This window comes from Gavialis gangeticus, unplaced genomic scaffold, assembly GCF_001723915.1.
Source record: "Gavialis gangeticus isolate Ggan-Ray unplaced genomic scaffold, GavGan_comp1, whole genome shotgun sequence".
NCBI lineage: Eukaryota > Metazoa > Chordata > Crocodylia > Gavialidae > Gavialis > Gavialis gangeticus.
In genome coordinates, this window is record NW_017728994.1 from 41,858,017 (window position 1) to 41,885,892 (window position 27,876).

General features: G+C 39.8%; 2 protein-coding genes across 3 annotated transcripts in view; one reads left to right on the plus strand and one right to left on the minus strand.

The window, feature by feature from the left end:
• The first annotated feature begins 42 nt into the window (after positions 1-42).
• Positions 43-10,258, plus strand: ZNF518A (zinc finger protein 518A). Its single transcript, XM_019502656.1, has 3 exons — positions 43-252; positions 799-924; positions 4,572-10,258. Exon 3 carries the CDS (start codon positions 4,697-4,699, stop codon positions 9,305-9,307), a length of 4,611 nt encoding a protein of 1,536 aa, XP_019358201.1. The 5' UTR covers positions 43-252; positions 799-924; positions 4,572-4,696; the 3' UTR covers positions 9,308-10,258.
• Positions 10,259-16,736: 6,478 nt separating this feature from the next.
• The window catches only part of BLNK (B-cell linker), a 201,804-nt gene continuing 190,664 nt past the window's right edge, over positions 16,737-27,876 (minus strand). For both annotated transcript variants that reach the window (XM_019502659.1, XM_019502658.1), the window contains 4 exons: positions 25,273-25,352; positions 20,158-20,241; positions 18,927-19,082; positions 16,737-17,370 (listed from right to left, as the gene is read on the minus strand). In XM_019502659.1, coding sequence (XP_019358204.1) covers positions 17,251-17,370; positions 18,927-19,082; positions 20,158-20,241; positions 25,273-25,352 — 440 coding nt within the window. In that variant the 3' untranslated portion in view covers positions 16,737-17,250. The remainder of the gene's footprint in view (positions 17,371-18,926; positions 19,083-20,157; positions 20,242-25,272; positions 25,353-27,876) is intronic.

Here is a 27,876-nt window from a genome sequence, read left to right on the forward strand (position 1 = left end):
CCCGGCCAAGCGCCAGCGGCTGCGCGCGGAGACCCGGTGCCCGGCCGAGGCGGGTTTCCCGCCGCTTTGCCCTTGTCTCGGCCGGTGGGGGCGCGTGGCGCGGGGTCCGCAGAGTAGGTTGGAACTGGGCCCGCGGGGAGCGAGGCCGAGGCAGCGGGAGTGCTCCGCGCGGGGCGTGAAGGGGCTGCCGGAGCGGGTGGAGGCCCTCGGGGGTCCGCGAGCAAATACCGTCCCTTCTGGGGTCAAGGGCAAGTCTTTACTTCAGGTTCCCCCACCCCTTTGTTTTTGTTTTTTAATAAAGCACTTTTCAGTTTGGGAATCGTTTTATAGCTTTTCCCATAGTTTGACTTCTGATTCTTGAGGTTTGGGAGCGGGTGGGGAAAGGGACCCAACGCTGCTTGGTGTAACAGTATCTACCGCTTCTGGCCAGTGGGGCATGTGGATACCACGGTTAGAAATACCGAAGGAACTGAGATAAGAAGGTACATTTTGGTGCATGAGGGTGCATGTGTGTTTCATTTCTGTTTTTTGTTTTGCCGAATCCCAATTTGGTTCTAATTGATTTTTTTTTAAATAGTTCACTTACTCTGAGCCTGCAAGAGACCAAGAAGTGATTTGAATTTTATTCTTGACAACTGATTTTGTTCTTGACAGCTGGTTTATCCCACAATAGATTTTCCTCCCCCATTTTATTAAAAAACATACATAGCATCAGATTGCGAAGAACGTGTGTTTGTTTACTTCTTAAGATCTCCTATGTTTACAGCTGTTAAAATCTTTTTTAATCTATATTTCCAGATCCTTCAGTCCAGTATTTGACCTCACTGCGGCCAATTCCGAGCATTGTATAAGCACCCTTTTTTCTTCCACGTGAAAGATGTTGAGAAGGCTATTGAAGAATGAAACCTAATTTTGTTTTAATACGTAAGTTTTATTTGCCTATTTTTAGGCAGGGATACATTTATTAGACTTATTTTGTAAGTAAAGAATGGTGTTGATTTACTGTCTGAGAGATGTTCTTAAAAAAAAGCTGCTAATATATAATTGCTATATTAGCGTAAGATGTTAACTTGCAGTTTGTGTGGTTAATTAAAGTAGAATACAACTTAGTTGGATGAATTTGGGAATTGCTTTGTAAAGCTTATGTTCTGTTCAGTTAGTATGAGACTAACTGGAGGCCGCTTTAGCCAAGGTTCCCAACCCCTGGGTCGCAAAGGGTAGCTGCCAGTCTGCAGGAGGGTTGCCTGCCAGACCAGAAGTCTAGAAATGACTGGCATAAAAAAGGGTTGGCTGCCAGTCCGCAGCATGCTAATCGCTTCTGGTCTGCAGTATTTTGGTCTATGGTCACTTCCAGGCCGCAGTTTGCTCGTCTGTGGTCTAAAAAGGTTGGGAACCACTGTACTTCAGCGCCTTCTTTGCATAAGATGTAACACACTTTCTGTGTTCATTTTTCCTGTGAAGATACAGCCTGTAGATACTGTAGACTTACCCATTCAGTACAACGTTCCATCTCAATCTGAGCAGGCAATCAGTAGCATCAGAATTAAATATTGCATGATGGGACCTCTAATCTTAATGGGCTGCATGTCTTTTAAAAATGATGTCTAGCAGAATTACATCATGCTTTGGTCACTAATGCTTTCTACAAGAACTAGAGTCTCTGCTTTTCTAGATCAGTGGATTTTACTATTGACAACAGACTATATATGTAACAATATTTGTTAACAACCTGTGCATGTCATGTCTTTAAAAGGCTACAAAGTAGCATATGAAGTAGCGCAATACAGAATGGACTCATTTCACATTGGTCAATAAACAGGACATGTTTAACCGGTTTTCTAAGGGTAAAATTCCTGTTTCTTAATTTTAAACTCTGTGGTTTAATTAACTGAGGGCTACCGTTAGTTAAATTTTAATTATCCAGTCCAAATTATTGCTGTATAAAGTACTAGAAAGTGTTGCTCTCTCATTGCAAACACTTGTTTGGACACTCTTAAGACCATTTTTGTACAAGCATATTTTAAGAGATTTTTTTCTTCCTCTAATATATTGAAATTTAGCAACCTCTAGCTTCTTTCTTCTTCATTTAATACAAGATCCTCTTTCTCCAGACTATGGGCAAAATATTTGAAGGCCCCCAATAATGATGTTCTAAGAGCTGGTAACTTAAGCTCTTGTAGTAGTTGTGCAGAGAGGGGGGATGGCAGCTCAGATTACAGCATCTTGTGATACTTCCATTCCAGATCTCTCAGGTTTTGCTAGGTAGGAGGGAAGTGAGAATGTGGGGAAAAAATCACAAGGACAAGGTCTGTGCAGGAAAGAGCTTCATAGGTTATGGAAGAGTGAGGTGCAGACTTGCTTGCTTTGCCAGTTTACTTTGAAGAACAGAAAATGATGTTCAGTGACAGTCCATCCCAACAGATACTGTGCTGCCACGTGGAAGGTCTCATGTTTTGGCATGGACTTGGGCTTCCATAACTTATTTCTGTTTTAACACTTTTACTGAAGCTTGCTGTGGAAGCACCTATGCAGAGCCTTTGTAGAACAGGACATTATACTAGCAATATCTATCTGAGTTTACAATTCACTAATCCAGAGAAATATGTTCATGGACATAGCCAATAAACTTTTTATTTAGGAGGAGCCTTGGTTATGAGACGCAATGATTGGCATCCTCTCATCTGGAAGAGACGGTGAATATTGCAGTCTGTGGCGTAGATGGCCTGCAACGCGTCATACGACTGAATAGTCCAGTCTGAGATTTGCATGATCTGTGGCAGTGGTTACAAGTGCGTGTGTCATGATTGGGTGGTTTGTGAGCTGCTTGCTTCCTATGGACTCTTCTCTCTTCTCTCTTCAAGTCGTTGGAACGAATTCCTGTTGTGGACTCTAATACATTGCTGGAGACTGATGCCACTTGTTCCAGTTGCTTGTCAGCGTTTCCCATTAGTCAGGATCAATTCCAAATGTCTTCATATCTCACTTGCATGTGTCTTTTGTAGCGAAGCTTGGGATGTCCTGTTGTCCTTGTTCCCTCTGATAGTTCCCCCTATAGCATGTCCATGGGTATACATCCATCTTCTGAGCTGCTCAGATGGTCTAGCCAGTGCAGTCATCTCTGTCTGGTTTAGCTGTCACACTTGATAAATTTTGCCCTTTGAAGAACCTTTGTGTTGGTAACTTTATCTTGCCATTTGATGTTGAGTATGTGGCGTAAACAGTGCAGGTGGAAGCTGTTTAACCTTTTCTCTCTGTGCATAAGTTGTCAATGTTTCCCCAGCATACACGAGTGCTGAGTATGCAAGCTTTGCACAGTAGCATTTTGGTCTTGATGGTAAGCTTTGAGTTGTTCTATACTCTTTTAGTTAGGCTGCCACCATCTTCAGCAGGCTTTCTGATGTGTTCATTAAGTTCTTCAGTGAGGTTAGTGGTTACTGTAGAACCTAGGTAACTGAACTTTTGGACTACTAGCTGGTTCTCATTAAGGGTGACTGGATCTCGTGGAACTCCCTGTTCTAGCACAACTGTTTTCTTTATCCTGATAGAACAAATGCCTGGCAAGCTATTGAAAGGCTATCCATGATTTCTTGTAGTAGGTCTTTGTTTTGGGCTGTAAGGGCATCATCATCAGTGAATAGAAGCTCCTTGATAAGCAAGCAGCTTTCAAACTTTAGCCTTTGCCTTAAGTTGTGACAGGTTGAAGAATTTCCCATCAAATTTTGTGTGAAGGTACACTTCACCTTCCGTGTCTTGAAATGAGTAGTTCAGGAGTACTGAGAAGATTCTAAAGAGTGTAAGGGGGAATGAATTAGGAGGAAGCTTGGTTATGAGACTGGCTTTGGAAGGGGTAGTTTTGTTTTTCAATAAATATATGCCTTCAAATCCATCTATATAGTCATACGTAAATCCATGTACACACTAAGATCAAATGTTCTCACTCTCTAAGCATAATATTTGGCAAGTACTATGAGAGGTGGACGCATAACAGAAGCTGATAATTTTCACTTCAAGTCAAATTTCACTGAACTAGTTTTAGAGCTTATAAAACCAGTGGTACCCATTTCATGAGAAATAATGTGGTGTTTTTTTTTCTTGTTTATGGATGGAATCCAGAATTCATCTTTTCTTGAGTAATGTGTACAATCTGAGTGTATCTAAGCAGCATTCTGAGACATTCTGAATCTTATACAATATTCACTTCTATTTACAAAAGCTTTGTTACAAGGAATATACAAACATATTTGACAACCTAGATTGTAGCCTAGCTTATGCCTTTCCCTTCCTTTTTTCTAGTTATGAATTACCGAAGTATTTTGCTGCCTTTTTTAGTATAGTGATTTTCTTTTAGTATACTGAAATACATATACACCTAATGAGAAGTTTCAGAAAAAAACTGTTTTATAGGTTTTTTTGTTTTCTTTTGGCCTGGTACTGCTAACTTCTAAGACTTAATGCAATAAAAATAATGTGTTGATCTGTGTATATTTTTTCAATAATTTGATGAAGAGCATGTTGTCATTGCTTTTTTTAAAAACTGATTAATGCATTGTGCTGTTTTGTTTTTTTTTTAGGGTAATTTTTAAAATGGGGAAATTCGTAGAAGTCTGAAGACATTTTGGCACAATAGTCGTGTGCTTCATAAATTAAGAATAATCTCACAACCTACCTAAAATAGAAAAAGGGATGTTTTAAAACAATGCCATCTGAAAAAGAACTTTTTTTTTGTGGTACAGAACAAACAACTCTGTTAACAGATGATGCTGCAAAGGAACTTTCTGGAAAAAATGCTGTGGAAAAAGCACTAGTGAATGATACTTTAAACATAATGCCTGAACCAGCAATTTTAGATGTCAGTTTTTCTTACGAACTTAAAAATGTGAAAATTGATTTACCCAAAGTGAACATTCCAAATGAAGTAGTATTGAAACATGAAGTTGATCGATATAGAAAACTGTTTCAGCATAAACAGCAAACTGCAAGAAAGTCTTTAAGTCAAGAAACAGTAAATGGAAGTAACTTAAATTGTTCAGAGGGTAACAACTTGCCAAGGAAACCAGAAGTACAATTTGAAGAAGAGGGTTTGAAAACTACAGCAAAAATACTGAATTTCACCTGTTCAAAATGTAGAGACAACATTAAATATAGCCCGAATGATCTGCAGAAACACTTTCAACTGTTACATCATGGAGAGTTGCCTTCGTATCCTTGTGAAATGTGTAATTTTTCAGCTAGTGATTTTCAGTCATTTAAACAACATCGACGGACCCATCGCAGCACTTTAGTAAAATGTGAGATTTGTAATGATGAGCAAATGTATACCTTGTTGGATCTGACAAAACACTTCACATCAAAGCATTGTGTAAATGGTCACTTCCAATGTGAAACGTGTGGATTTTGTACCCAAGATGTGGGGACATTTGTTCAGCACATTCATAGACATAATGAAGTCCAGTTTAAATGTGGTAGATGTCATCATGTAAGTTGTACAAAAGGGGAGTTCCAGAAGCATCTTCTTGTTCATACTGGTTCATTTCCTTACAGTTGTCAGTATTGCAACTACAGTGCATCACGAAAGGATTGCCTTTTAAAACATGTCATAGCCTTGCATAGAGATCACTTGTATGCAAAAGATAAACTGGAAAAGGATAAATGTGAAAAGGGAATTGTAAAGACTCCAACAGGGCTAAAACTTGTTTTGAAACGGTACAAAACAGGAGCATCAAAGAAGGCGCTCTGGAGACGGAAGAAAATTAACCATGGACGTGACAATACTGGAGAGAGAAACCTGCAAGTGCTTAGAAATATGAACAAAATTCAACCCAACTCTGAAGAGGCAATCCAGTATGTAAAGGATCTGCATGTGAGTGGAGAAAAGGATCATGTTATACTTAATGAAAAGCATAATTTCCAAAGCGGAACGTTGTCTCCTACCACTGCACAATATAGTAAAATAGAAGACCGATCAAATTTTAGTTTGGGATTATTGAAAAACGCTGTTCATGGACCTACAGTGCTGATGGTGAAAAACAATAAAATATCTGTTCCAGCAAACTACAGTGCTAAATTCATGGGATTTAAGATGGTGGATGGAAAACAACATATTGTAATAAAATTATTACCAACAAACAAACAGAACCTGTGTTCATTGCCACAAAAATCTGATGTGGTTAAAGATGGCTCATCTGATTCTTTACTACAGACTACTGATGCTTTTGGCTTGTCTTCAAGTACTACATCATATGTGACTGATCAGCCAACCCCAAAGAATAATTCTGTTCACACATTAACCTCCTTTCCACTTTCAGTTCCTGCCTCTCATTCAGGGAAACAGAGAACAGAAAAACAAAATAATTCTTTATCGTATGGTAGGAATAGTTCTCAGATTGTAGCACCTCCTGATGTAGTAGTGGGAAGAAGTTCAGCTCAATTGCCAATGAAGCTGGGTTCAGCTGCACCTCCCTGTGACTTGAAGACAAAAGTTGGAACTAGAAATAATGTTCTATCATGGGGGAATTGCATTGCTCACAGTCATCCTCAGGTATTTTCTCCCACGGTTACAAATACACTTCACTATGACCCAATGAAAATGCCCTTCTCTAATGAGTTTAAAATACAGAATGGTGGCGTGCACCGTAGCAGTGGAACTAATCATCTTTACTGTTCATCAGTTGATTCTTCTAACCAAGGATTACCGCCTTTTCATAATTACTCTAAAATGAACATATCAGAGAATCCTGCAAATATTTGGATGTCAACAGATGAAAAATCTCAAGAAATCGCATATGGCAAAACACTTGCTTTGCAAAACAGCTTGAGAAGTGAATCTGTATCCTCATTTTCACAGCTGGTAAAGGGCTTAAATTGGGAAAAAAATGTGTCAAGCCAGTCAAATATTGATAGAATTTATGGATATGCAAACACTAAGAATAATTCTCTACCTTCAAAAAATGAGTCTGAATGCGTTAATGGTAGACAGTGTTTTATGGAAAAACAGTACAGTGGTGACAAACAGTATTTGGACACTCACTTAAATCCAGAGGTAGAAAACATAGCTGAGAGATCTAAGGCAGAAAATGTTTCAGACTGTATTAATTCGTCTCTCATGCCTAAGATCACATCGGTTTTCTCATTACAAAGTAAGCAGGCATCTAATTATTTGTCGCCTGAAGTAAACCAGTTATTACAAGATGTGTTAAAAGTAAGAACAGCTACTCAGCAAGAATCTCACAATAAGTTAAGTAAGTTCATTAAGCCTCATTATGACCAGTCATTTTCAAATCAGCTGGGTAATAAAACATTTACACACTTAAAAGACTCAGTAAGTGCATGTAGTTTACCCAGTCTTCCAGCTAATGCAGAAAGAGAGCTGAATGTGAGAAGGAGCATAAGAAATGAAGGTAAGGAGAGGACACCAACGATTAATACAGAAGAAATAGATAAGTTATCTAGAATTGTCGGTGTTGATGCATTGCTGAAAAATCATACAGATGCAATCATAACAAGGCAGTTGATAAAAGACAGATTGAGATCTACAGCCCAAAATCCTAGCAGCTTTTCATCAATTCTTCCAGAACAGAAGAAAACAGTTTTGGTTCAGTCACCTCCAACAGGATATCTTGTACCTTTGCATCTTGCTAACCAGCCAGGATTACAAGTTGTTTCAGGAAAACCTCTTCCGTCAACCAGTTCATCTGATATTCAAACAAATACAGGTATACCTGCATCCTTTGTTTTAAATAAAGGACCTGGAATGATACTGACATTTAGTGGGAAATTTGGAGCAGTTGCAAATGTCGCCAGTGATAGCTCTCAGGTTTTTGGGAGAGTTGCATCTAAAGAGTGTAATAAAATAACACCATCTTCAAAGACAGATGCAAAAAATGACAGTTTTAGAAACTTTCAGAATTCCTGTAGTGTTAGCAATGTACGTGATGAAGTAGTAAATGGTTCATCAAATAGTATGTCATTCAGAGAGCCTCTTGTCATTACAAATTCGCCTGATTCATCTGTGAAAAGAATTTCTTCTGTAAAAATGTTACCAGAACATAAAGATGCTGTGTTTGGTTCCTTTGAGTCGGTGAAAAAGGGGAACCAAGAGGAACAACCAGTCTATGCACTATTGCCTGATGGACGACAAGCAGTTTTTCTAAAATGTATGACACCAAACAATCCTGCAGTATGTGATGTTTTTCAAGATAATGCTTATAATCAAAACTCTCAACCAAAGAAAACAACTGGAGCCATGCAACAAAAGCTTTTGCTGAAAATAAAAACTTCTAATGTAATGGCTGGTATAAGTCAGTCAACCAGCAAATCGGTGCCCTCGCTACAATTGGAGAGCATGCAGTCTCATAAAAATCCTGCACTAGCACAGAGACAAACTCTTCTTTCTTCTAGCGATGCCTTATTCTTACCAGGTAGATTGATGCCAGCAAATGCCTCTTTGGCAAGCTCTAACTCAACTTATTCTGTACTTCCTGCAGAACCTGTACATTCCACTAAGCCTACGGGGGCACGGTCACAGAGATGTTCAGTTAATTGTAGACAAGGTGTAATTGCTAACAAAGGGAATAGTTTTGACAGTCAAAAGTCCACGTGGAACACCAGAAACACAATTTCAAAAGTCAAAACTCGGTTAAAACAAGCTTGTTCTGAAGCGGTGGTTTCACAAAGAAAGAATTTCAAACGGAAAACGAAAGATGATTTTCAAGAGCCCCCTAGAAAAAAAATAATGTTGCACAGGAAATGTAAGGAAAAGAATCGGACTCAAGTTATTACTGAATCAGGTGGCCCACACAGACCAAGGGCATCAAAGGAAACTGTGAGAACTTTAAAACTACTTCCTTTTAGTTCTAAGCAACTTGTAAAATGTCCTCGGAGAAATCAGCCGGTTGTCGTATTGAACCATCCTGATGCAGATGTTCCAGAAGTTGTCAATGTAATGAAAACGATTAGTAAATTTAAAGGACATGTTCTTAAAGTTTCATTGTCAAAGAGAACTATAGATGCTCTTTTGGAACCAGCGTATTGCAGTGTTTTGGACATAACTACTGAAAATCTTTCTCAGAAGAGGCACAGGATGATTAAACCTATAAGTCCTGTAAAAGAAAGATTTGTGTTAAAATTGACATTGAAAAAGACAAGTAAAAACAATTATCAGATTGTGAAAACTACCTCTGATAATACCCTGAAAGCTAAATTTAGCTGCTGGTTTTGTGGTAGGATATTTGACAATCAAGATAATTGGGTGGGACATGGCCAGCGACATCTAATGGAAGCTACTCGGGATTGGAATTTGTTAGTATAATGTTGCTGAATGAAAAAAGCAAAAAATTAACTACCGTACAGTACTCCTTTTTAAAGAGCCAAATTATGATAAACAAGTTGTTTTATATTTTAGTATCGCTGATAAAGTTTTAAAATAATTCAAAATGGTTGTATTTTAAAAGAGGAATGGATTTTTTTGATGATGCTGGACCTAGAGAAACAAAGAGCTTTGTGGGGTAGATATATAATTAATGGCAAATACAGTTCCATAAAACTGCATTTTTTTTTTGTTCTGTTTTGTTTTTTTTTTTTGGTTTTTTTTGTTACTACTATCATGTCCTGTATTTTTATTCTCTAGACTAAGTCTTCAGGGGTTTGGTTGTGTACATATTTAAGAAACCTAAACATGTAAATATTTTTATATTCAGTTATTTGCTATAAATCTTGCACAGAAATTTTTCTCGCCCTTCTTTTAGTTCTGTGCATGCACTACTAAAATTGATTTATAGGTTTTTCAACTACACACAGCTATTATCCTTGGGATTTGTTTTGTTTTAATTTCACATGTTTAGTTCTTGAGTTTGTTGTTTTCAGGGATTGAACACTATTGTTAGCAAGTGCCTAAAAGATGTGAAGCAGTTTACATTATGTCAACTGTGTAACCATAGGTCCAACTAGGGCCATACCCCAATAGTTTCATTTAAACAAAGCCATATGTGAATGCTTTAAGCTATATTGCTATGCACATGACACTTGTACTATTTCTGTGCAGTTTGTCTACTTTCTTAGTGAAGTATTTTTCATATAAATTAATAAACATGTTACAATTGTGTTTTAATACATTGAGCCTGAGAATGGAATCAGTTGGAAATACACGGTATGTGTGCATATATATATATAAAAAAAATTCATAATGTATATAGTGTTTAAGAATGATGAACATTCCTAATTTGTATTGACTCTCATTAAATTTGCTATAACTTTATGTTTACAGATGATTGTGAGCATTTATAGAATTTCTAAATATGTTCTGTCACAAATTGTGGGAAAGGGGTTGGATGTCTTGCACTCATTGTAGTAGCAGACCAGAAATTAGATTATACTGTCTTCCGTGTGGGGGGAGAGAGAGGGGGTAGTAATCTGTGCAGTTAGTAAGTATAGATTACTTAACTGTCTTCACTCATGCTTTGACCATTCCCCACCCATACAAAGGAGAAGGGTATTAACATCCTCACAGGATTCCCATTGGCAAGGATGAAAGAAATAGCTAGTGAAAGTGACTAAGGAGCCTTCTGTTTCACTGTGTGTACCTGCCTGCAGCTTAAGGGTCATAACCTGTCCTTTGGAGATTACCATGTTCAGGTGGGGGTAGACTAAATCTTGGAGTCCTTAATAAGTTGGTGGAAGTTTTGCCAAGATTGCCCCCCCAGAAATCTGATTTCAGCTTTCCAAATACTGTAGGAAATCACTGGTGAAATTCAGCAAAAGCTCATCATGTAAATCAGTGTAAGACCTTAAATTATACTTGGGCCATATGCTGGTTTTCTGTGAAATAGTGCATTGTTAATCAAATCTGAATATGGAGACTTGATTCTGTTACCAGCGAAGGTAATGGTAAGCCTCTTGCTGATGTGGGTGGGAGCAGACTGAAACCCATGATTCATTTTTATAAGGTAATGAGTGTTTAGCATATTTCATCTGAAATTTTTCAATGTTTAAATATTCATAAATCAGGAAAATGATACAAGTACATTTAATAGAAGCTTCCTCTTCGGATCTCCCTGTAAAAAGTTTTGGCATTGACAGATTACTTGGCATAATTTTTTATGCCTTTCTGGATGTGTTGAGTTAATATTTACTTGTGCCAAGAGAGTTTTTAAATAAGTGTCTGAAGTTCCAAAATGTATTGAGTGATCTGATTTTTCTGCTCTCCCCCCAGTGGGTGGTGACTGAGAGCAGCTTTGCTCTCAACAGACTTGTCATCTTGATCTCTAGATATTTTTGGTGTATACAGTGAAATTCTCTGGATGTTTTATGTCATTTTGTTGGGGTTTTTTCACTTGAGGTATTTTTTCAGTGGTGTGTGACTAAGGCTGTGTCTAGATCACACAATTACTGTCTCTGGTAATGGCACTCACAAATGAGAGCACTGCAACGTGTGCAACCTCTGTCCAACCAGAAGTAGGATACAGTGGGCCATGTGGTGATGGGGGTAGGCTAAATGGCACTGCCCCTCATCAGTGTTAATTAGCCTGCTTTTGGTGCACATGAATGCAACTCTACTGGTTGCAGAGGGTAACACACTTAGGATCATAGGAAGGTGGGGGAAGGGACCACAGGTTCAGATTTGGATTCATGCAGCATATTTTAGGGTATCATTACCAGGCTTGCCAAACTTGTCATCTAGACATGATCTGAGGATTTTCCTAAAGAGTTGTGTGCGTACTGTATTTATTTTAATCATAAAGGAGTTTTTCCCCCCTCATTTAACCTGGAGAGAAAAGTTCCCTTCTTAGATTTGAGTATGGGGTTGCGAGGGAGGAGGATGGCCAACTGCTGTGGCTTTTGACTGGCCGTAGCCCAAGATTTGTTAGCTGCTGCCTCTGCTGTCCCTGCCTCCATTGCTTACCTTCTGGCTATAGCTCAGCCATGGCCCCACTCCAGCCTGGCCTGGTAATGTTGATGGAAGCACCATTTCCAGCCCAGGCTATGGCTCCAGGACCCGGACAGAGTTACCACTACCACAATAGCTGCATGACCAGGTTGGACCAGGGCAGGACTGGAGCCGGGGAGGGAAGGGGGTGCTAAAGTTCAGGTGCCATAGCATGCAGATATGGGTGGTAAGGGGGTGCAGGTGCTGAGGGGCAGGAAGAAGTTGAGGGGCAAGGTCTGGCAGGGGGCAAAAGAGCAGGGACCTGGCTGCTTGCCAAGCTCCTCCTCTTCCTCACCCTGCCTCTTTTCTTGCTGCAGTGGTGAGGGGGACACATTGCAGGGTCAATTTCAATAATGAGATTCTATACATGGAAAATCATAACGAATACATTTTCTCTGCATAGAATATATTGAATAGTGTTATCTTTTATATTCAGTCTTCTTGGCTTTGGAAAAATATAGTAGTTATGGGAGTGGATTTGAATTGAAACATGTAAGTGCATGTACATATGCAAATTGAAGATTGAAGGGGAATTAACACAAACTTAAGAGACCTGCTTTTCCTTCATGATGAGACTGAAATTCAAATTTCAGTCTTAGCAGTTTTAAAACGAACACTGTAGTGTGGAGAAAGGAAGCACTGTGGGGCTGTTGCTTAGCTTTTTAACACTAACTTGTGAAAGAGTCTACTACTTAGACTGCTTCAGTGTGACATGTTGCAGGGTAACCAGACAGCCTGCATACTGATGGCAATTCACTGCTGCAGCAAAGTAACTTCTAGCAGCTGAGTTGATATATGGATGTTTTTGTAAATAAAAAATTCTATAAAATTTGATAATAGGGTATAAAATATTACAAACATTTTCTGTAATGTAGGTGTTCAAATTTTGATTATTTACTGGATTCGCATGATCAACTACTAATAGCTAGTTTAAAATAATGAGGATTTAGGTTTATTGTACCTTTTTATATATTCTTCTGAACTACTCAGGACATTTTTAACTGAATTGATCAAGTTACTATGATAGAAAGCATAACTTTTTAGAGACTACAATCATGTATGTACAATCATGTTTGTATACATAAATGTATACAAACTATGTATATTGTCTGTATACATTTTTATAAGTGTTGCATGTTTAGAAAATGTTGGTATCTTTTGAGTGTTTTAGCTTCTTAGGCATCTTCTTCATATAGCTGAAGAATCCTACTAAGAGGGACTTCACTAATTCACAAGTTTGTAAATGTTTCTCTGCCAAATGTAAGTATTGCAGGCATTTATTTAAGGACTTTCATGGAGGGTAATAGCATTGGTTAGCATTGAACATTAGCAGTTCGGAATTAATTTTTTTTATGCTAGGTCATCTGCTTCAGGCTATGTATATGGCTTTTTAAAATTGTGCAAAACTAGTGCATCTAGTTCCAAGAACATGTTTAGGGACAAATTCATCTTTTTGCCCTCACTAAAAAAAGACACTACAGCAGCTTAATTGAGATGCTTTAGTGTCTTTACTATGTGGCAGGCAGTTTAAATGTGATAGATAGGCTTTTGGAAAACCTTGATTCGTGCATGTTTTGGAGACATTTTGTTAGTGTTTTGGCAGCTAAATTCTCAAATGAGTTTCTCTCTCTCTCTTGGTTTCCAGGACTGTTTTTCTCATGTGTAGGTGAAGGGGTTAAGAGCCAATGGAGGGTGGAGCCTGGGGAAGGGAAATGGGGGTGGAAGAATAGATCTTCATTGCAAAGAACTCAGACTAAAACATCAGAATGTTTTTGACACTGGGTTCCCATTTGAAATTTCTGGGTTTATCTTGTGAATCATGTAGGTGTTTGCATGCTTGACTGCTAATATTTCATGGAATGCTGTAGCATTCTTTAAAAGGATCTCATGGTACCAAGCTTAAGAATCACTGGTGTAACATGATGAATCTTAATTTTTTTCTTCTCAGCAGAACCTAGGAAAGTAGATACTAGCCATATCTACACGAGGCGCTGACTGCACAGTAGGTTGTTACTACTGTGCAGGAGCATCATATGGCAGGAAGTGTGATTCAGTGCTACTGCACAGTAGTAATAAGCTATTGGACAGTCAGTGTCACCAAAAAGCCATTCGGTGATGCTACTGCGCGGTAACTCCAGCTACTGCACAGTTATTTAGTACTTGTTTATACAAGTACTAAGTGACTGTGCAATAATGACTGTGCAGTCAGTGTCTCATGTAGATGCAGCGACAGTAAACTATTGAAATAAGATATAAAGTTGCAATTGCAGTTATTCAAACTTGGGAACTAGCAAAATAATGTGGCCTGTACAAACTTAATTCGTCATATGCATATTATAATGTGCGTATACATCATAATGCAGGCTTTAATTGCCTGACTGCTTTTCCACTGGATCCCTATTCCATTCTATGCATAAATTGAAATTTTATTGAATAAGGATATGTTTAAAGTGTTTTCTTCTCGAACCGTGAAGATAGGATGATTTAATTTCCTCATTGGTATGGAATTGAGGCATGGAGGTTAACATATATGCATCCACTGATTTTTCTCCCCCCCCAATCTTTTTTTCGATGTGCAGTTGGAGATACCAAGGACTTGATTTTTTTTCAAAGCATTCACTGTTAAAGTAACAGTTCTCACTGACCTCAGTTGGAGCTGTGAGTGCCCACTTATGCAAATCTAACCCCAACAGTCTTAAATCTGCCACTTAGAAAATGATACACACAGGCCACCTATGAAAAGCCTGGTTTCAGGTATTTGACTAGTTTCCCATAGGAACTCTAGCAGGAGCATGGGTAGTGTCCTATTCAGGGAGCATTTATCTGCTTTAATCATGAGATCATTTTTTTTTCCATTTGTTACAGTTCCTTGGCTCATTTTGACTTCTGTGGCACATAAGGTGAGTGTCTTACGGACAGTGTAGCTGTGAACGAGCTAGCTCTGGTAGTGGAAGCAGTGTATCTGCAGCAGGTTGTTCACAGCTAGATCTGGTATCTACACTGTGTTACAGACTATGCCATAGTTCAGTTGCCAGCTCTTAACTTCCAGGTTCCTTCTATGCAGAGGAGCTCAGCTGGTTATATTTTAGGAATACCTTTTCCCATGTAGTTTCCCAGCCCCATTATCAGGGTGCTGACACTCCTACTGATCTCTGTAGCTCTCTATGGCCCCCAAGAGATGTTAAAGGTGTGATGGGATCTGATGTATGATCCCAACAGTCATGCTTCCTGCCATGCCACATGTGCATGAGAGGAGGTACAATTGGCAGGATTGAGCATCAGATCCTATTGCAACATTGTGGGGGGAGCCTAGCATCAGGATCCCAGGCTCCTCTTGTACTGGTAAATAGCAAGCTTGTCTCTCTGTGCTCTCCTGGCTGGGAGGCCTGATTAAATGGACGCTGCTCCCAGCCTTTAGAACACATGGGAGTCCTCAAAGTCTCCAATTCTGGAGGCTGGGAGTACTGGCACATTCAATTAAAGACGTGACAGGAACCAGCCACAAAGTTATTGCACGTTTTTGTGTAATGATTTTGTGGTTTATTCCTTATTTTAGCATGCCATTAAAGGATCAAATGTGTGATCAGGTCATTACTTAAAAGTGTGATTAGCCAGTTAATCACAACTTAAGTGTAATGTCTGTCAGGAGTCTATTTTAGGTCTGTGCTTATACTGGCTGACTTATTCAGGCCACCTTTTTATTGCTTGAAAGCTTCGCGGCAGGCTTCTCTTTCAAGACTTTTCCCACACTTAGCTCTTTTTTCCAGAATGACATGAAATGAGTTGGATGGTTGTTGATTGGCTCAGACCCGCTGCTGGAAAGGGAACAGACCAGTCTGTTTTATAAAACATCATTATAGCCATTGCTAGTAGTGCTCTTTACCATTAAACTTGCCTTACACTTCCTGTTGCAAGACTGCATTTGTTTGCATATCATTTTACCAAACATAACCATTTGGGCCTAGGCTCATGTATCCCTATAGTTGCAGAATCTGGAATCCAAGTTGCTTATGATTCCCAGTCCCCTAGTGTAAATTCTTGGGAATGCTACCAAGTTCATCAGTGAGTCAGCCCTGGCAATCTTACTCCCTTTTGAGCTACTTAACACGCACTCTACTTAAGTGGAAGGGAAATAAAATTTGTGTAAGGTGTATGCCAAAGAAATGCATCTTTCTAATGGCATTGCTCTAATTTGTTTCCTTTTTTTTTTTTGCTAACAACTCCATTGGATTTATTAAGATTTTGGGGACTATGAACAGTGACAGTTGTAATAAAGTTATATTTAAGTAATGTTTAGCAATGAAGGAATCTGGCATTATTCAGCTCTTGCTATCTGGGGGTCAGACCTGGTGATCTCGGGGGTTGGACCTGATGATCTGTTTAGGTCCCTTCTGACCCTAAGCACTATGAAATGATATGTAACAATTTTCAGACAAAGGAATTTGACAGAACTTAAGTAAAAAAATATACATTGCAGAACAACATAAAAAATACAGATGTGAGAAAAGTATATGTTGGTAATCTTGGCACTAAAATTTGTGCATCTTAACAGTAGAATTTGTGAAATTGCTTATACAAAGGTAATATTTATACCAAAACTCAAGAGATGTAATGAAGTACAGCTGGAACTAAATGTCAATCAATAATACTATTAGACATTACATGCTTTAGAATTTTGAAATGTTTTATTTACCCAATAAAATACAACCATAAAATCTCATAAGACACCACAAAGTTAAAAACAAAACAAATTTATTAATAATCTCAAAAAATAAACCCTATATATTTTTACTGGAGATGATCACATGAAGCAAAATCCTATCTGCATACAAGGTCCGTTGCCTAGGTATCGCCATTCTAACATCAAGAGCTATGGATTTTGCAAGGAAGTTACTTTATTGAAAGCAGTAAATTCTTTAAATGTATTGAAAAGATATATGCCACAGGTGGATGCATTTTTTTTCTTCACTTGCAAGTGCAAATATTCTCCAGGAAATTAATCCCTTAAAAAGGAATGACAGTCATTCTGTGGTGTGTATCTTTTATTGACATGAATTTGGAATGACCACATTAAATGATGACACCACAAAGAAACCGTTCGTACCTTGTTTAGGTAATTATTAAAAACAACTCCTGGATATTTTGATAAAACAGCATGGGCTTGTAGTCCTTATGCACAGCATTTTTTTTTTTATTGCTAGGTGGATACTTTCAAAGACCATTCTAGTGATAGTATCTCTGGATGGCATGGTTTGCTTTCACAATCGATCCAGAAACTTTGAAAAAGTTGAAGAAAAATTAAACTTAACTTTTGTTACAGTTCGTTGTAATTATGAAACTCGTACAATGTGTCTCAGTTTGGTGGAATCTTTTGTGTTGTTTTGGCTGTCAATTAGAACAAGGGATGTGCGCTGATGATTTTCTATTATTTCAGCAACACTGTCAAAGCGCTGGATTGAGAAAAGAGAAATCCATTAGAAGTCATTTACACTGTGTGGCTAACATTGGCAATTGCAAAGACCATTTTCTTTTCTTTCTACCAGTTTCAGTACATGCGATGATAGAACCATGGGCTCCTCTGAGGGGAATGGATAGCCCTAATATAGTGCTTTAAAAACAACTTGAAAGTGCTATTCAAATTGAGTGGACATTACAAATCAGTTCAGTTCAAATTATATCAAAAGTGCTCCTGGATGAAACAGATTGCCCTGAAACACTTCACAATAATGCTTTAGCTAGGAAGCAGTTGTATGTCTATATGCTATTGAAGCACTACAAAGTGCTCTTAAATAGAAAACAAAAACAGAATTTGAAGCACTTGATATATCTGTTTCTGTATACCCTAAGGGTGTTACCAAGTGGTGGCTCTGCTGTTCCAAAACTTAAGCATGCTGTGTCTACAACATTCTTGGCTTCCTTTAGCACAGAATTCCAGCATAGCTTGGTAGAGCTAGTAGAACAGAGAAAATATCAGTACCCATAATGGTACGTTTCTGGTGGCACATTTACAGCAATAATGAAATTGTTCTCCTACAGCTAATCTTATGAAAAGGATTTGGAGGATCCTAGCCTGTGTATCTTATCTCAAATTGTTTTAGGTGATCTGGGAAAACTGTTGGCTTATAAGTAATTAGGAATAAGCCTATTAGCTACCAGACCAGCTGTCAAAGAAAGCTCCAAACATCAGGAAATCTTCAGTCCCTTTCTTTAGAAGTGGGTTTATTTCTTCATGTAAAAACAGTCATACAGGGTTCTACTACCTTTCCTCTTGGCTCAGGCCTCCTGCAGAGGTGGCTCTCTCTCCTTGACTTTCTTGATGTCCCTTTAACTGATGCATCTGCAGACCATCATCTGTTCTCTGGCTTCAGACCCATCACCTGAGAGGCAGCTTGACTAGGTTCAGGTAAAGCTAAGTCAAGATCCCTCAAAGGCCATCCTAACCTGTGAAAAAGCTGGGGGGTTTTTGGTTTTTGTTTTAATTTATTTTAAATCAGTATTTGGGTTCCCAGTCTCCATGCAGCTTTCAAAACAGCTGAATTATGCAAGTGGCATAACATTAAAACTGGAAGAGTTTTAACAGTTTGCATCCTTCCCTTTTTGGTAGGTACTGGGCAGAGGTGAGTGAACGATTCTAACTACATTTCTTTACCCTTTTTTTATGGCTGCTCTTTATTAATGTAATGTGAGCTTCAGAGAAAGGGTGGAGAGAAGTAGTTCCTGAAAGGGTTGAGAGTTTAGATTAAACTACAGCTCTGATCCTGGTGATGACTGTCCAAACATGTATATTTAAAGGCTTCTTACAATTTGTGATAAATTAGAATTCAGTCTGGATTTAAAGTACAACTGTTGTATTCATTTTCCAGTGTAAGGGATATATCTATTGTTTTATGGGTATATTTTCTATTTTCAGGCATCAAGACCTACACTCTTCACAGTGTAATTTTAAAATACGTACTTTAATCTTTATCTACATATGCAAAAGGTTGAAACAAGAAAAATCACTCACCTCCTCACCATTTTTTTCTCTGCCCAGTGCATATTGTTTTGTTGATTCAATAAATCGCACAGGAATATTATAAACTCTCTTGTTATAAAACACAACTAGTGTATATGGTTGCTTTGAGTCTTGTCCAGAGCTCTTCCTTATTAGAAAAGACCCATCCTAAAATAAGAAACAATGCAGTAACTTTAATAGTTTTCAAAAAAAAAATTGTAGCAGCTTGCTACTTGTTGGTGTCATTGAATTTGTATCATTATTTAATATAACCAATGGAAAAAAATGATGGTGGGGGAAAAAGCTTCCTCTCAACTAAACTTATGCAGACGTTATTTAGCAGGCTTCACTGTTGTCTCAAAAGCCTCTGTCACTGCTGCTGCATGTGCTCTTTCACCCACAGAGACAGGAAGAAAATGAGCATGCAGCAGCCTGTACAGAGGCCATTTTAAGTGAAGGCTTTACAAGCTACTAATGGTAGTGAAAAGGCAAGAAAGGAGCGAAAACCTGAGAGGATGAAATATTTGCTGCAGCTTTGTAGAAGCAGCAAAGAAAAGCTGAGAGTGCTAGTGTCAGGATATGCTTCCTACGCAGCAACATCCTACGCTAAAAATTACCCCTGTGTTCTGTCCCTTCTGCCTGGTGGAAACATAAGTCCTTTCCAACCTTGGGAACCTGCCTGGTAGTCCTGGTTTTGCCTTATATTTGATGCCCCCTATGGCATTGGACAGAACTTCCAGTGTAGGTAGATATGATCTCAGACGAGAAGTTGAGGTAGTATCTAAAATACTGATTTCTAAATACTCTGTAGTGGTATGTGTGTGCATGTGCTCCAAATGTGGTAGCACCAGTTCCTATGGATACTAGCACTTTCATATGAGATGGTAGGCAGTGCTAGCTGATCTGTGACATGGGGCTTAATCAACAGCTGTGCATTACTGCCTGCACCCATCAGGGATGGACATGAACTAGCAGATCTTTTCTCTCTCTTGTTTTCTACAGTACTTTTACCTTCTATCAGACTGTGGCATTAGAGAAACAGAACAGGAAGCTCCTATCAAGGGGCAGTATCCAAAGAGTTTAGAGCTTACTTCATCCAAATTAGAATCCTCCAGGGAGAGTCTTCTAACTTGTTCAACATGTAGCCCAACCTTTCTTGGAATACTTCTAGTGTGTTCCTCATTCTGTATTTCTAGATTGTCCCTAAAAGAATGAGACTGTGAATGTGAACAATTTGCTTTACCTTATTTGATCTGTATAATGCATCTTCTGCAGTTTTGCGATCACAGTCAGCAGCATACCATGTTTTACTATGAACACCAGCATCCTGTAAGAGAAAGAGAGAGAGAAGCACTGGTTTTCTTTGATAAGACAGAGCAAAATGAGATGACTGTTTCATCACTGGATTTTGTTGTAATACACAAGCTGTAAATGGGGAATAAACAATGAACCACTTGTACAGTGAGCACTTCAAAATAACAGATAGGTAAAACAAGCATCTGCCAGGAGCTTATATCTTAATTGGACAGATGCAGCGCAAAAAAAAGCGAGCATGTTCAAAACAATTTAAGTGGATTAGTAGTGAATGGTTATGGGGGTAGAAATCCCTAGAGGAGAGGTTTCCATGTAGAGAAAATGATTTTGTTTTTTTAAGCAGAAGGCTATTCCAGTGGAAGATGTAGAAGGAGTATGAAAGATTTGAAAGTTTTTTCCGTTAAGTGCAAAAGTATTTATTTAAATACAGGATTTTTAGTTATTCTTTGACCTACTACTTTAACGTAATCAAATTTCTCACCCTCCAAAAGGCCTACATAAAGCTGTCCATGTGTAAACACAGACTTGGGAATATAAATACATATTTTGTCAAAAATCTGACCTAACTTGCTCATAGTCAGAATAAGAGGGCCCTTGTACATGGGAGAAGATTGCCCGTTAGTGGTTTAATTGCATAAGTGTACACATTTGACAGCATGTTATGATTAAATTTTGTAACAGTAAACATGTTCGGCAGTGTATTTCAATTTAAATGACTTTTTTATGTAGCAAGCTAAAACACATCTCCTGTATTTTAGTTTGCTATGTAACAAATTACAGTGAAATTTCTCGTGTACACAGGCCCTATCCAGAAAAGACACAGGGTGCTAGAAGCCAGGGCATGCCCAGGGAAGCTTGGGCTTGGCAGGTTTGCAGTGTCAGCACACCCAGCTGCCCTCCTGTCACTTTCCCAGGGTAACCAGCCCATTCCCAGGTGGTCCCAGGCACAATTGGATCTGGCAGGTGCTGCCTGTGAGCTGGGGCTGTACCTGTGCAACTAGCACCTGCTTGGGGGCACTGCTGCTGCAGAGGGAAGCACCAGGCCACCCTGCAGCTTAGGGGCTGCGTGATCCGACATCAGCTTGCATGAGTAGGCTCTTCCAGGGGAATGGCAAGGGGCCCAATTTTAAATTTCCCCCAACCCTCCTTCTCTCCCATGGCCAGGAAGTGAGCTGCTGGCAGGTCGCACAGGCCCCGAGCTGCAGGGGGCCCTAGTGCTTCCCTCTGTGAGAATGGTGATCCCTGGGCAGCACCCACTCACTGGTACACTGCCTGGGTGGTCCTAGGAGCCACCACCATGAGGAGAAGCACCCGCCAGATTGCCCCCCGGCAGCAGGAGAGGTAGGCAGGCTTGGGGGGAGGGGTTCAGAAGGATCAGGCCCCTCACTTGGTTTTTTTTTCTCCCACCCCCACCTTTGGCAGAGCCTGCCCGCTCCATGGCAGGGGGATTCCAGTGCTTCATTCTAGATCTGACTTTGCAGCATATCTGCTTGAAATGCCTCAGGATCTTCTATAATAACAACACGTTTATTCTGTCTGTCTGGAGCATGCTGGTTGTTTCAGTAAGCATTGTGATTGGCTGCTGAGACAACCAATTGGAGTGCTCTGGACAAAGAATAAGCCTATAATTATTGTAGATGCTTTTCGTACTCCTGAGCTGTGAAGATTGTTTAATATTTGAGATGCTTTGAAACCAAAGATGAAAGCCAGTGCAGAAGGGCTTAGTGTTTTCATTTAAATGATAAAATGTTCTATACAAAAAAGTGTAAAATTTTCAATAGTACTTAAATTCCATTTTCAGAAATAACTTGGTTGCTTAGTAGCCTGTGTTCTATTGTCAGTGAGGCTTGAGCTGTTCAGGACTAGATCTGCAGAGTTTTAGGGCAGAATTCTATTACCCTTTATGCACCCAAATGGCAGTTTTCCAACCACATACGGCATTTTGACATTTATGTGCAGGCTTTGATTCTGTTATCCATGTACAGTAGACAAGTACACATCCACACAGCTACTGAGCATGCATTGTTAGTGGCTGGGCAGTGCATAAAATAGAAACATTTTAATAGGAGGGATTGGGAGTGACTTGCTTTGCTGCACAGTACCATCTAATAGTAAGCACACTCCCTTGTGAAGGGGAAGATATGATTTGAACCCTCCCCAAGGCAGAAATAAAGAGGCTAGAACCCCAATTTCCCACATTCTTGATGAGTGGTCAAACTATATAAAAGAGGTTACCATCATTTTGTAAGAAAGGGCTGACAAGCTCTAGCTCCCACAAAAGGTTCAGAGCTGCAAATCAGTCATTTCAAATGTTGTTCATATAGCTTACTCTCAGGATAGCTAATATATATTTTACAAGATTTTCTGTATTTTAACCTCTTCACCTATACGTTTTATGTTCATAACATGCTTTTGTGAGGAGTGCGAGATGTCATTTTAGCTTTATATGTTAAGGTAATTGTTTAACAAAAGCTTTATAAATAACCCACTCTTTTCTTTTATGTAATAATCCAGGAGGCCTTCAAGCATGGAACAGTGTGTGTGGAGTTATGATAAATGTAATGGGGTAGAGTGGCTCAAATATTATTGTAATGAGTTTAGTATAGGAACCAATGCATATTAAAATACAGGATCAGCTTCCGACTGGAACTTTACTGCTTCCAGTCGCACACTGTCGGGAATAAGCTATACGAGTGGAGACCTTATTTTGTTGGCTCACAGTTCACAGCTGGCAAAATGAAGGTCTTTGCTGGTGTAAACCCTAAAAATCTATGAGAAATTGTATCTTGAGGGGTGTGCTGCAGCAAACAGCAGTATCAGAGAACAGTATTATTTTGGGGGAATATATTGATTTTGAGAGTAACGCTTCTTTTTTTTGTTTTTCCTCCAGTGAAATGGAGATATTTTATTTCGTTTCTTGTTTTGCCAATAACAATTATATTTGCTACAAGCTGTTTACTCCAGCATCTGCTGGATTATTTATATAAAAAAGACATTTATAATAAATATCCAGTGTGATAAACTGTTAAAATTATTCCAGAACTGCAGGTTCTTTGTGTTCCTCACTGCTGTATTATCGTTGTCATGTCAGCCTTTAGAACATTTAGTGTTACCGGCCTTGCATAATGGAGGCTTTGTTTTGCACTCAGTAGAACTATTTTTATCTTGTATGTGCACGACTACTAGGCTAATAAGGACTGCTCCTTGCAGTTAGTTCCCCCATCATCGGGGGGAGAGATTTTTGGAATAAAAGTAGCTGTACTTTCTTAGATTATTCAAAGCCTTAATGTTATAACAAAAAGTCTTCCAAATAACCACAAAACTAACTTGGTATTTGTTAGGTTCCATCTCTGCTAATATGACCATCCCCCCTCCCCAAAACAAACAAACAAAAACCCAAACCAAACAAAAAACAAAAAGAAAACCTCAACAAAACCCCAAACCTTCCTCTGCCCTCCCCTTCCCCCACTCAGACAAACAAACATGCCTTAAGGAGAGTTATGTTTTATGATCAAGATTCTGCCTCATGCATTCCACCGGGCTTCTGCATTGTAATAATTGGCAGGACCACGTTCCAGCCAGGTTGGAACATTGCTACCCAGTATGGCTCACAAGTACGCCTCTGTTTTTGTGCTAGTGCATTCTGGGATTTCTGAGTACGTATCTGCTGATGCAAGAGGTGCAGATGGATTGCTTTGATAAGCAGGTACATACTTTCAGCGAATCTAGTTAGCAGCAGAAGAAAGCTGTCAAATAGAAAAATTGAAGGGCAGTTGCATGTTTCTTATAGCTCTCTGCAGCAAGGACAAAGTGAGGCAGAACATCAAGACATACACTTGTAAGCAGGTGGGCATGCCTTCTGTGGGCAGGTTTTTGTCCCATTAGGAGCCCTTCAGACCATTCAAACCAGTGTTTCTCAACTTGTGATATGCATACCCCTGGGAGTACGTGAGACATGGACAACGGGTAAGTGTGCGCCACACTTTCAGTTTGGCCTGCACCTCCCCGCTCCCAGCAAGTTGAAGGTGTCTTTGCCTGTTTGGACAAGAAGTTCCAGCTGCCATCCCCCCCAGTGCGCTGGGGCTTTCACTCCCCAGCGTCAGTGCTGGGGGATAGGGAGGGAGGCCCTGTGCAGGCTGCTTTGCCGCAGGCCGTGGTCTGTGAGGAAAAAGTGGGACTCGGCTTGCAGCGGTGAAACCATAAGTGCCATGGTGGGACTTCCAGTTTTGCTTTTGCTGCGTTGATCAGCAGGAGGTACGTAAGGTACCAAAGGTTGAGAACCACTGATCCAAACAACAGTCCATAAGCAGGCTTGGGAATCTGTAGCCTCGCTGTCCAGCTTTGATCCCTTTGAAGCCTCTCAGCCAGTCATTGTAACACTTAACAATAGTCCTTAGTCCAAACAAATACATATGTAAAGCAAACTTTTAGGTTTTCTTGGGGCATCAGGAGAGGGCCCTGCAGCTTTTACCTTTCCTAGAGAAACTGCTTTCTCCCCTTGGACTTTTGTTTGTGCCAACTAAACACCCAGACCTAAACACGCTCCAGGGCTGTCTGCTTCCCTTAAAGAACCTGGCTGCCCTGTTACAGCCCTGTTTATTTGGTATGGAATTATTTTATGTGACGTGAACTGGGGGGGTTGGGAGGATCTGAAACTCAGTTTGGTTCACATGTTTTTGAGTTACTATTTACACTGAGTGAGAAAACTAGTAGAGTCCTACTAACCACAACTAGGTTTACTTTAATCCTATCTAAGCATTATTCTACAGGCTAACTAAATGTTGAGATACTGTCATGGTGCACTGTAACCATTTTTTGCTTGAACTGGGCATTTAGGTGGTCTATAACATGACAAAAAATTCACCATAGACCAGGCTAGTGGCTACAATTAGGGATGAAATGAAACACCAATACCCTCAGCCCTAGACTATGCTTTTTGGACAGTGGGTGGGGTGAGATAAAGGACTAGAAAATTCCTTTTACAACACCACCTGTGAACACATGCATTTCCATGTATTGTATTACCTTTTAGCTAAGTTCTTACCTGGTCTGTGGTATTCAAACCAGCCGAAAGGCTGCTGCGTGGAGGTGTACCCACAATGCGACTTCCAGTGTCTGGTACTTCTGGGAAAGACAAGTAGTGACATGGTTAAGCTTTCACAGTAATTTACTATTATTTTGTTGGGGGTAGGGTTGGAAGAAATAATAACTGTGTCAAGGTTTTAGAAGGCTTTGGGATGTGTGACCATTAGAAGGCATTAATGGAAAGAGGGCTATTTTCAATGGGTGGACTTCCCCTAGTATCTGGCATTGTAATCTGGGATTTGGAGCCTGGCATAGATGATAAAATTTTCAACTAAGATATGGGGGAGGAATGATTGGAACAAACCGCTAGGTTCTTTACACTTGGTTTGATGCATAGGATAAATAAAATCAAGTGAACAGATTCACAGTAATGGCTAAAAGGAAACTATAGGTTAGGAAAATGGCTAGCAAGGACAAAGAACTAAAACTTGAGACCAATAGGTAGGTGAAGCTGTAAGTGAAAGGCTTGGACATCATTTAATTAGACCTGGAAGTCAGAAATTGGAAATGAGAAACAACTAAAATGCCTGTACACAAATGCAAGGACCCTGGCCAATGAAATGGTTGAAGGAGAACTACTGTTACAGAATGTGAAACTTGACATGGGGCTAACAGATACACAATGAAGTAGCAATCTTGACTGATTCACATAGACTGGAGGGTATGCATTGCCAGAAAAGGTAAAAGCAGTGGTATCTTTGTATGCTAATTATATGGTTGACTGTAAATAAATCAAACTGGTTTGGGTCAAAATCATTTTTGGGGTAGGATAGTAGAACCTCTTTTACTGGGATACAGCTAGGGATCTGGTAGAGACTCCTGGGTCAGATTTGGGTGTGCATGGGGATCACTTTAATTAACAACACAGAGAAAAATAATACCAGAAAAATGTATCATTATGGAGACTATTTCCTACATGCAGATAAGCAGCATTCTGTCTGCTAATAATGATAGAGAAGAATTTTTCCTGCATGCAACAGTTGAAAATTCTTCACCAAATAGTCACTGAACCAACAAGGAGTTATGCTTTTTAGGCTTGGTTTCAGGAAGTAGTGAGTTCATTGCAGAAGAGGTGGTTATAAAAAAAATAACCTTGAGTCAAGGAATCATGAGTTGATTCAGTTTCAATTAAATGAAAGTATAAACAAAAATAGATCTGCAATTAAGATTTTCAGTTTTAAAATGGCAGTGAAGTCTACTAGACTGAAGTGCTCAAAGAGCTAAATATGAAGGAATCTTAGTTTTGTATTCTGAAATTCCATTTCTGGATTTATATAACAAGCAAGGGAAAGAACTCTAGAATCCACTGAATGAATACCATCTCTAAAACTACTGAGATAAAGCTTATAACTTGCATGCAGCTAGCACCCCACCTGGGTGGCCCTGGGGGTGACCACTGCCATGGAGGGAAAGCCTGGGACCCCTGCAGTTATGGGGCTGCATAACCCAGCCAACAGCTCATGCAGGCAGGCTCCACTTGGGGGGGGGGGGCAGGGGCCTGATCCTTTTTTGTTTTTTTTTCTCCCACAGAGCCTGCCCACATCTCCCACAGCCAGGGGGTGAGCTGCTGGGGGACCCTGAGCTGTGAAGGGCCTTGGACCTTCCCTCCATGGTAGCGGCACCCCCTGGGGCCACCCAGGCAAGTGGCTAGCGGGCAGGTGCTATTCCAGCTCACAAGCAGCACCTACCAGATCCAACTGTTCCCTGAGCCTGAGCTGGGGCAGCACCCACCCACTAGCAGCCTGCCGAGGTGGCTCCAGAGGGTGCTGCTGCCATGGAAGGAAGGACTGGAGCCCTCCACAGCTCAGCGGCTGCTCGGCCCACTGGCAGCTCACCCCCTAGCTGTGGGAAATGTGGACAGGCTCCATGAAGAAAAGGATTGGGCCCCTCACTGCTGCTGCCTTCAGCCCACCTCTCCCATGGCAGGGGGGCAAGCTGTCAAAGGCTGCTGCATTACAAATAGTTACATTGCAAACTGAGCTACATGTGGATGTGGTTTAGTTTGCAACCTAGCAAACTAATTTAAATCATAGAAAACCCCTGCATGTGTACAGTGTGATGCAATTAAACCACAAAAATGGCCAATTTTCATCACGTGTACAAGTGACTCTTCTAGGCTAAATGAAGCCACTTTTTTCAATCGTGGGTCATGTTTTCTAACTTCTGTTAATTTTTTGTTGCTTTATTCTGGACTATTTCCAATTGGTCCATGTCTGTTTTTGAAGCTGAGACCTTACAAGTACAGAATTGAGAGAGAGGATTATACTGTGTCTTACAGATGATGCTCCCGTTTCTATACCTCAGCCAAATGTTTGCCTTTTTTCCAGCCCAATGCTATTGCTGACTTGCATTTAGTTTGTCAGCCAGTATAACCCCTATTATAACTACTCACTTTGCAAAGCTATTCAGCAGAACTGTTGCTGTGCCAGTCATTCCCTTTCTTACATTTACATTCTTGCCAAATGTAGTCTACATCTGGAATACTGTGTACAGTTCTGCATGGGTGGATCTAGGGTTTTGAAAAGGGGGGTGCAGATGGTATGGCACATCATTACATATAACA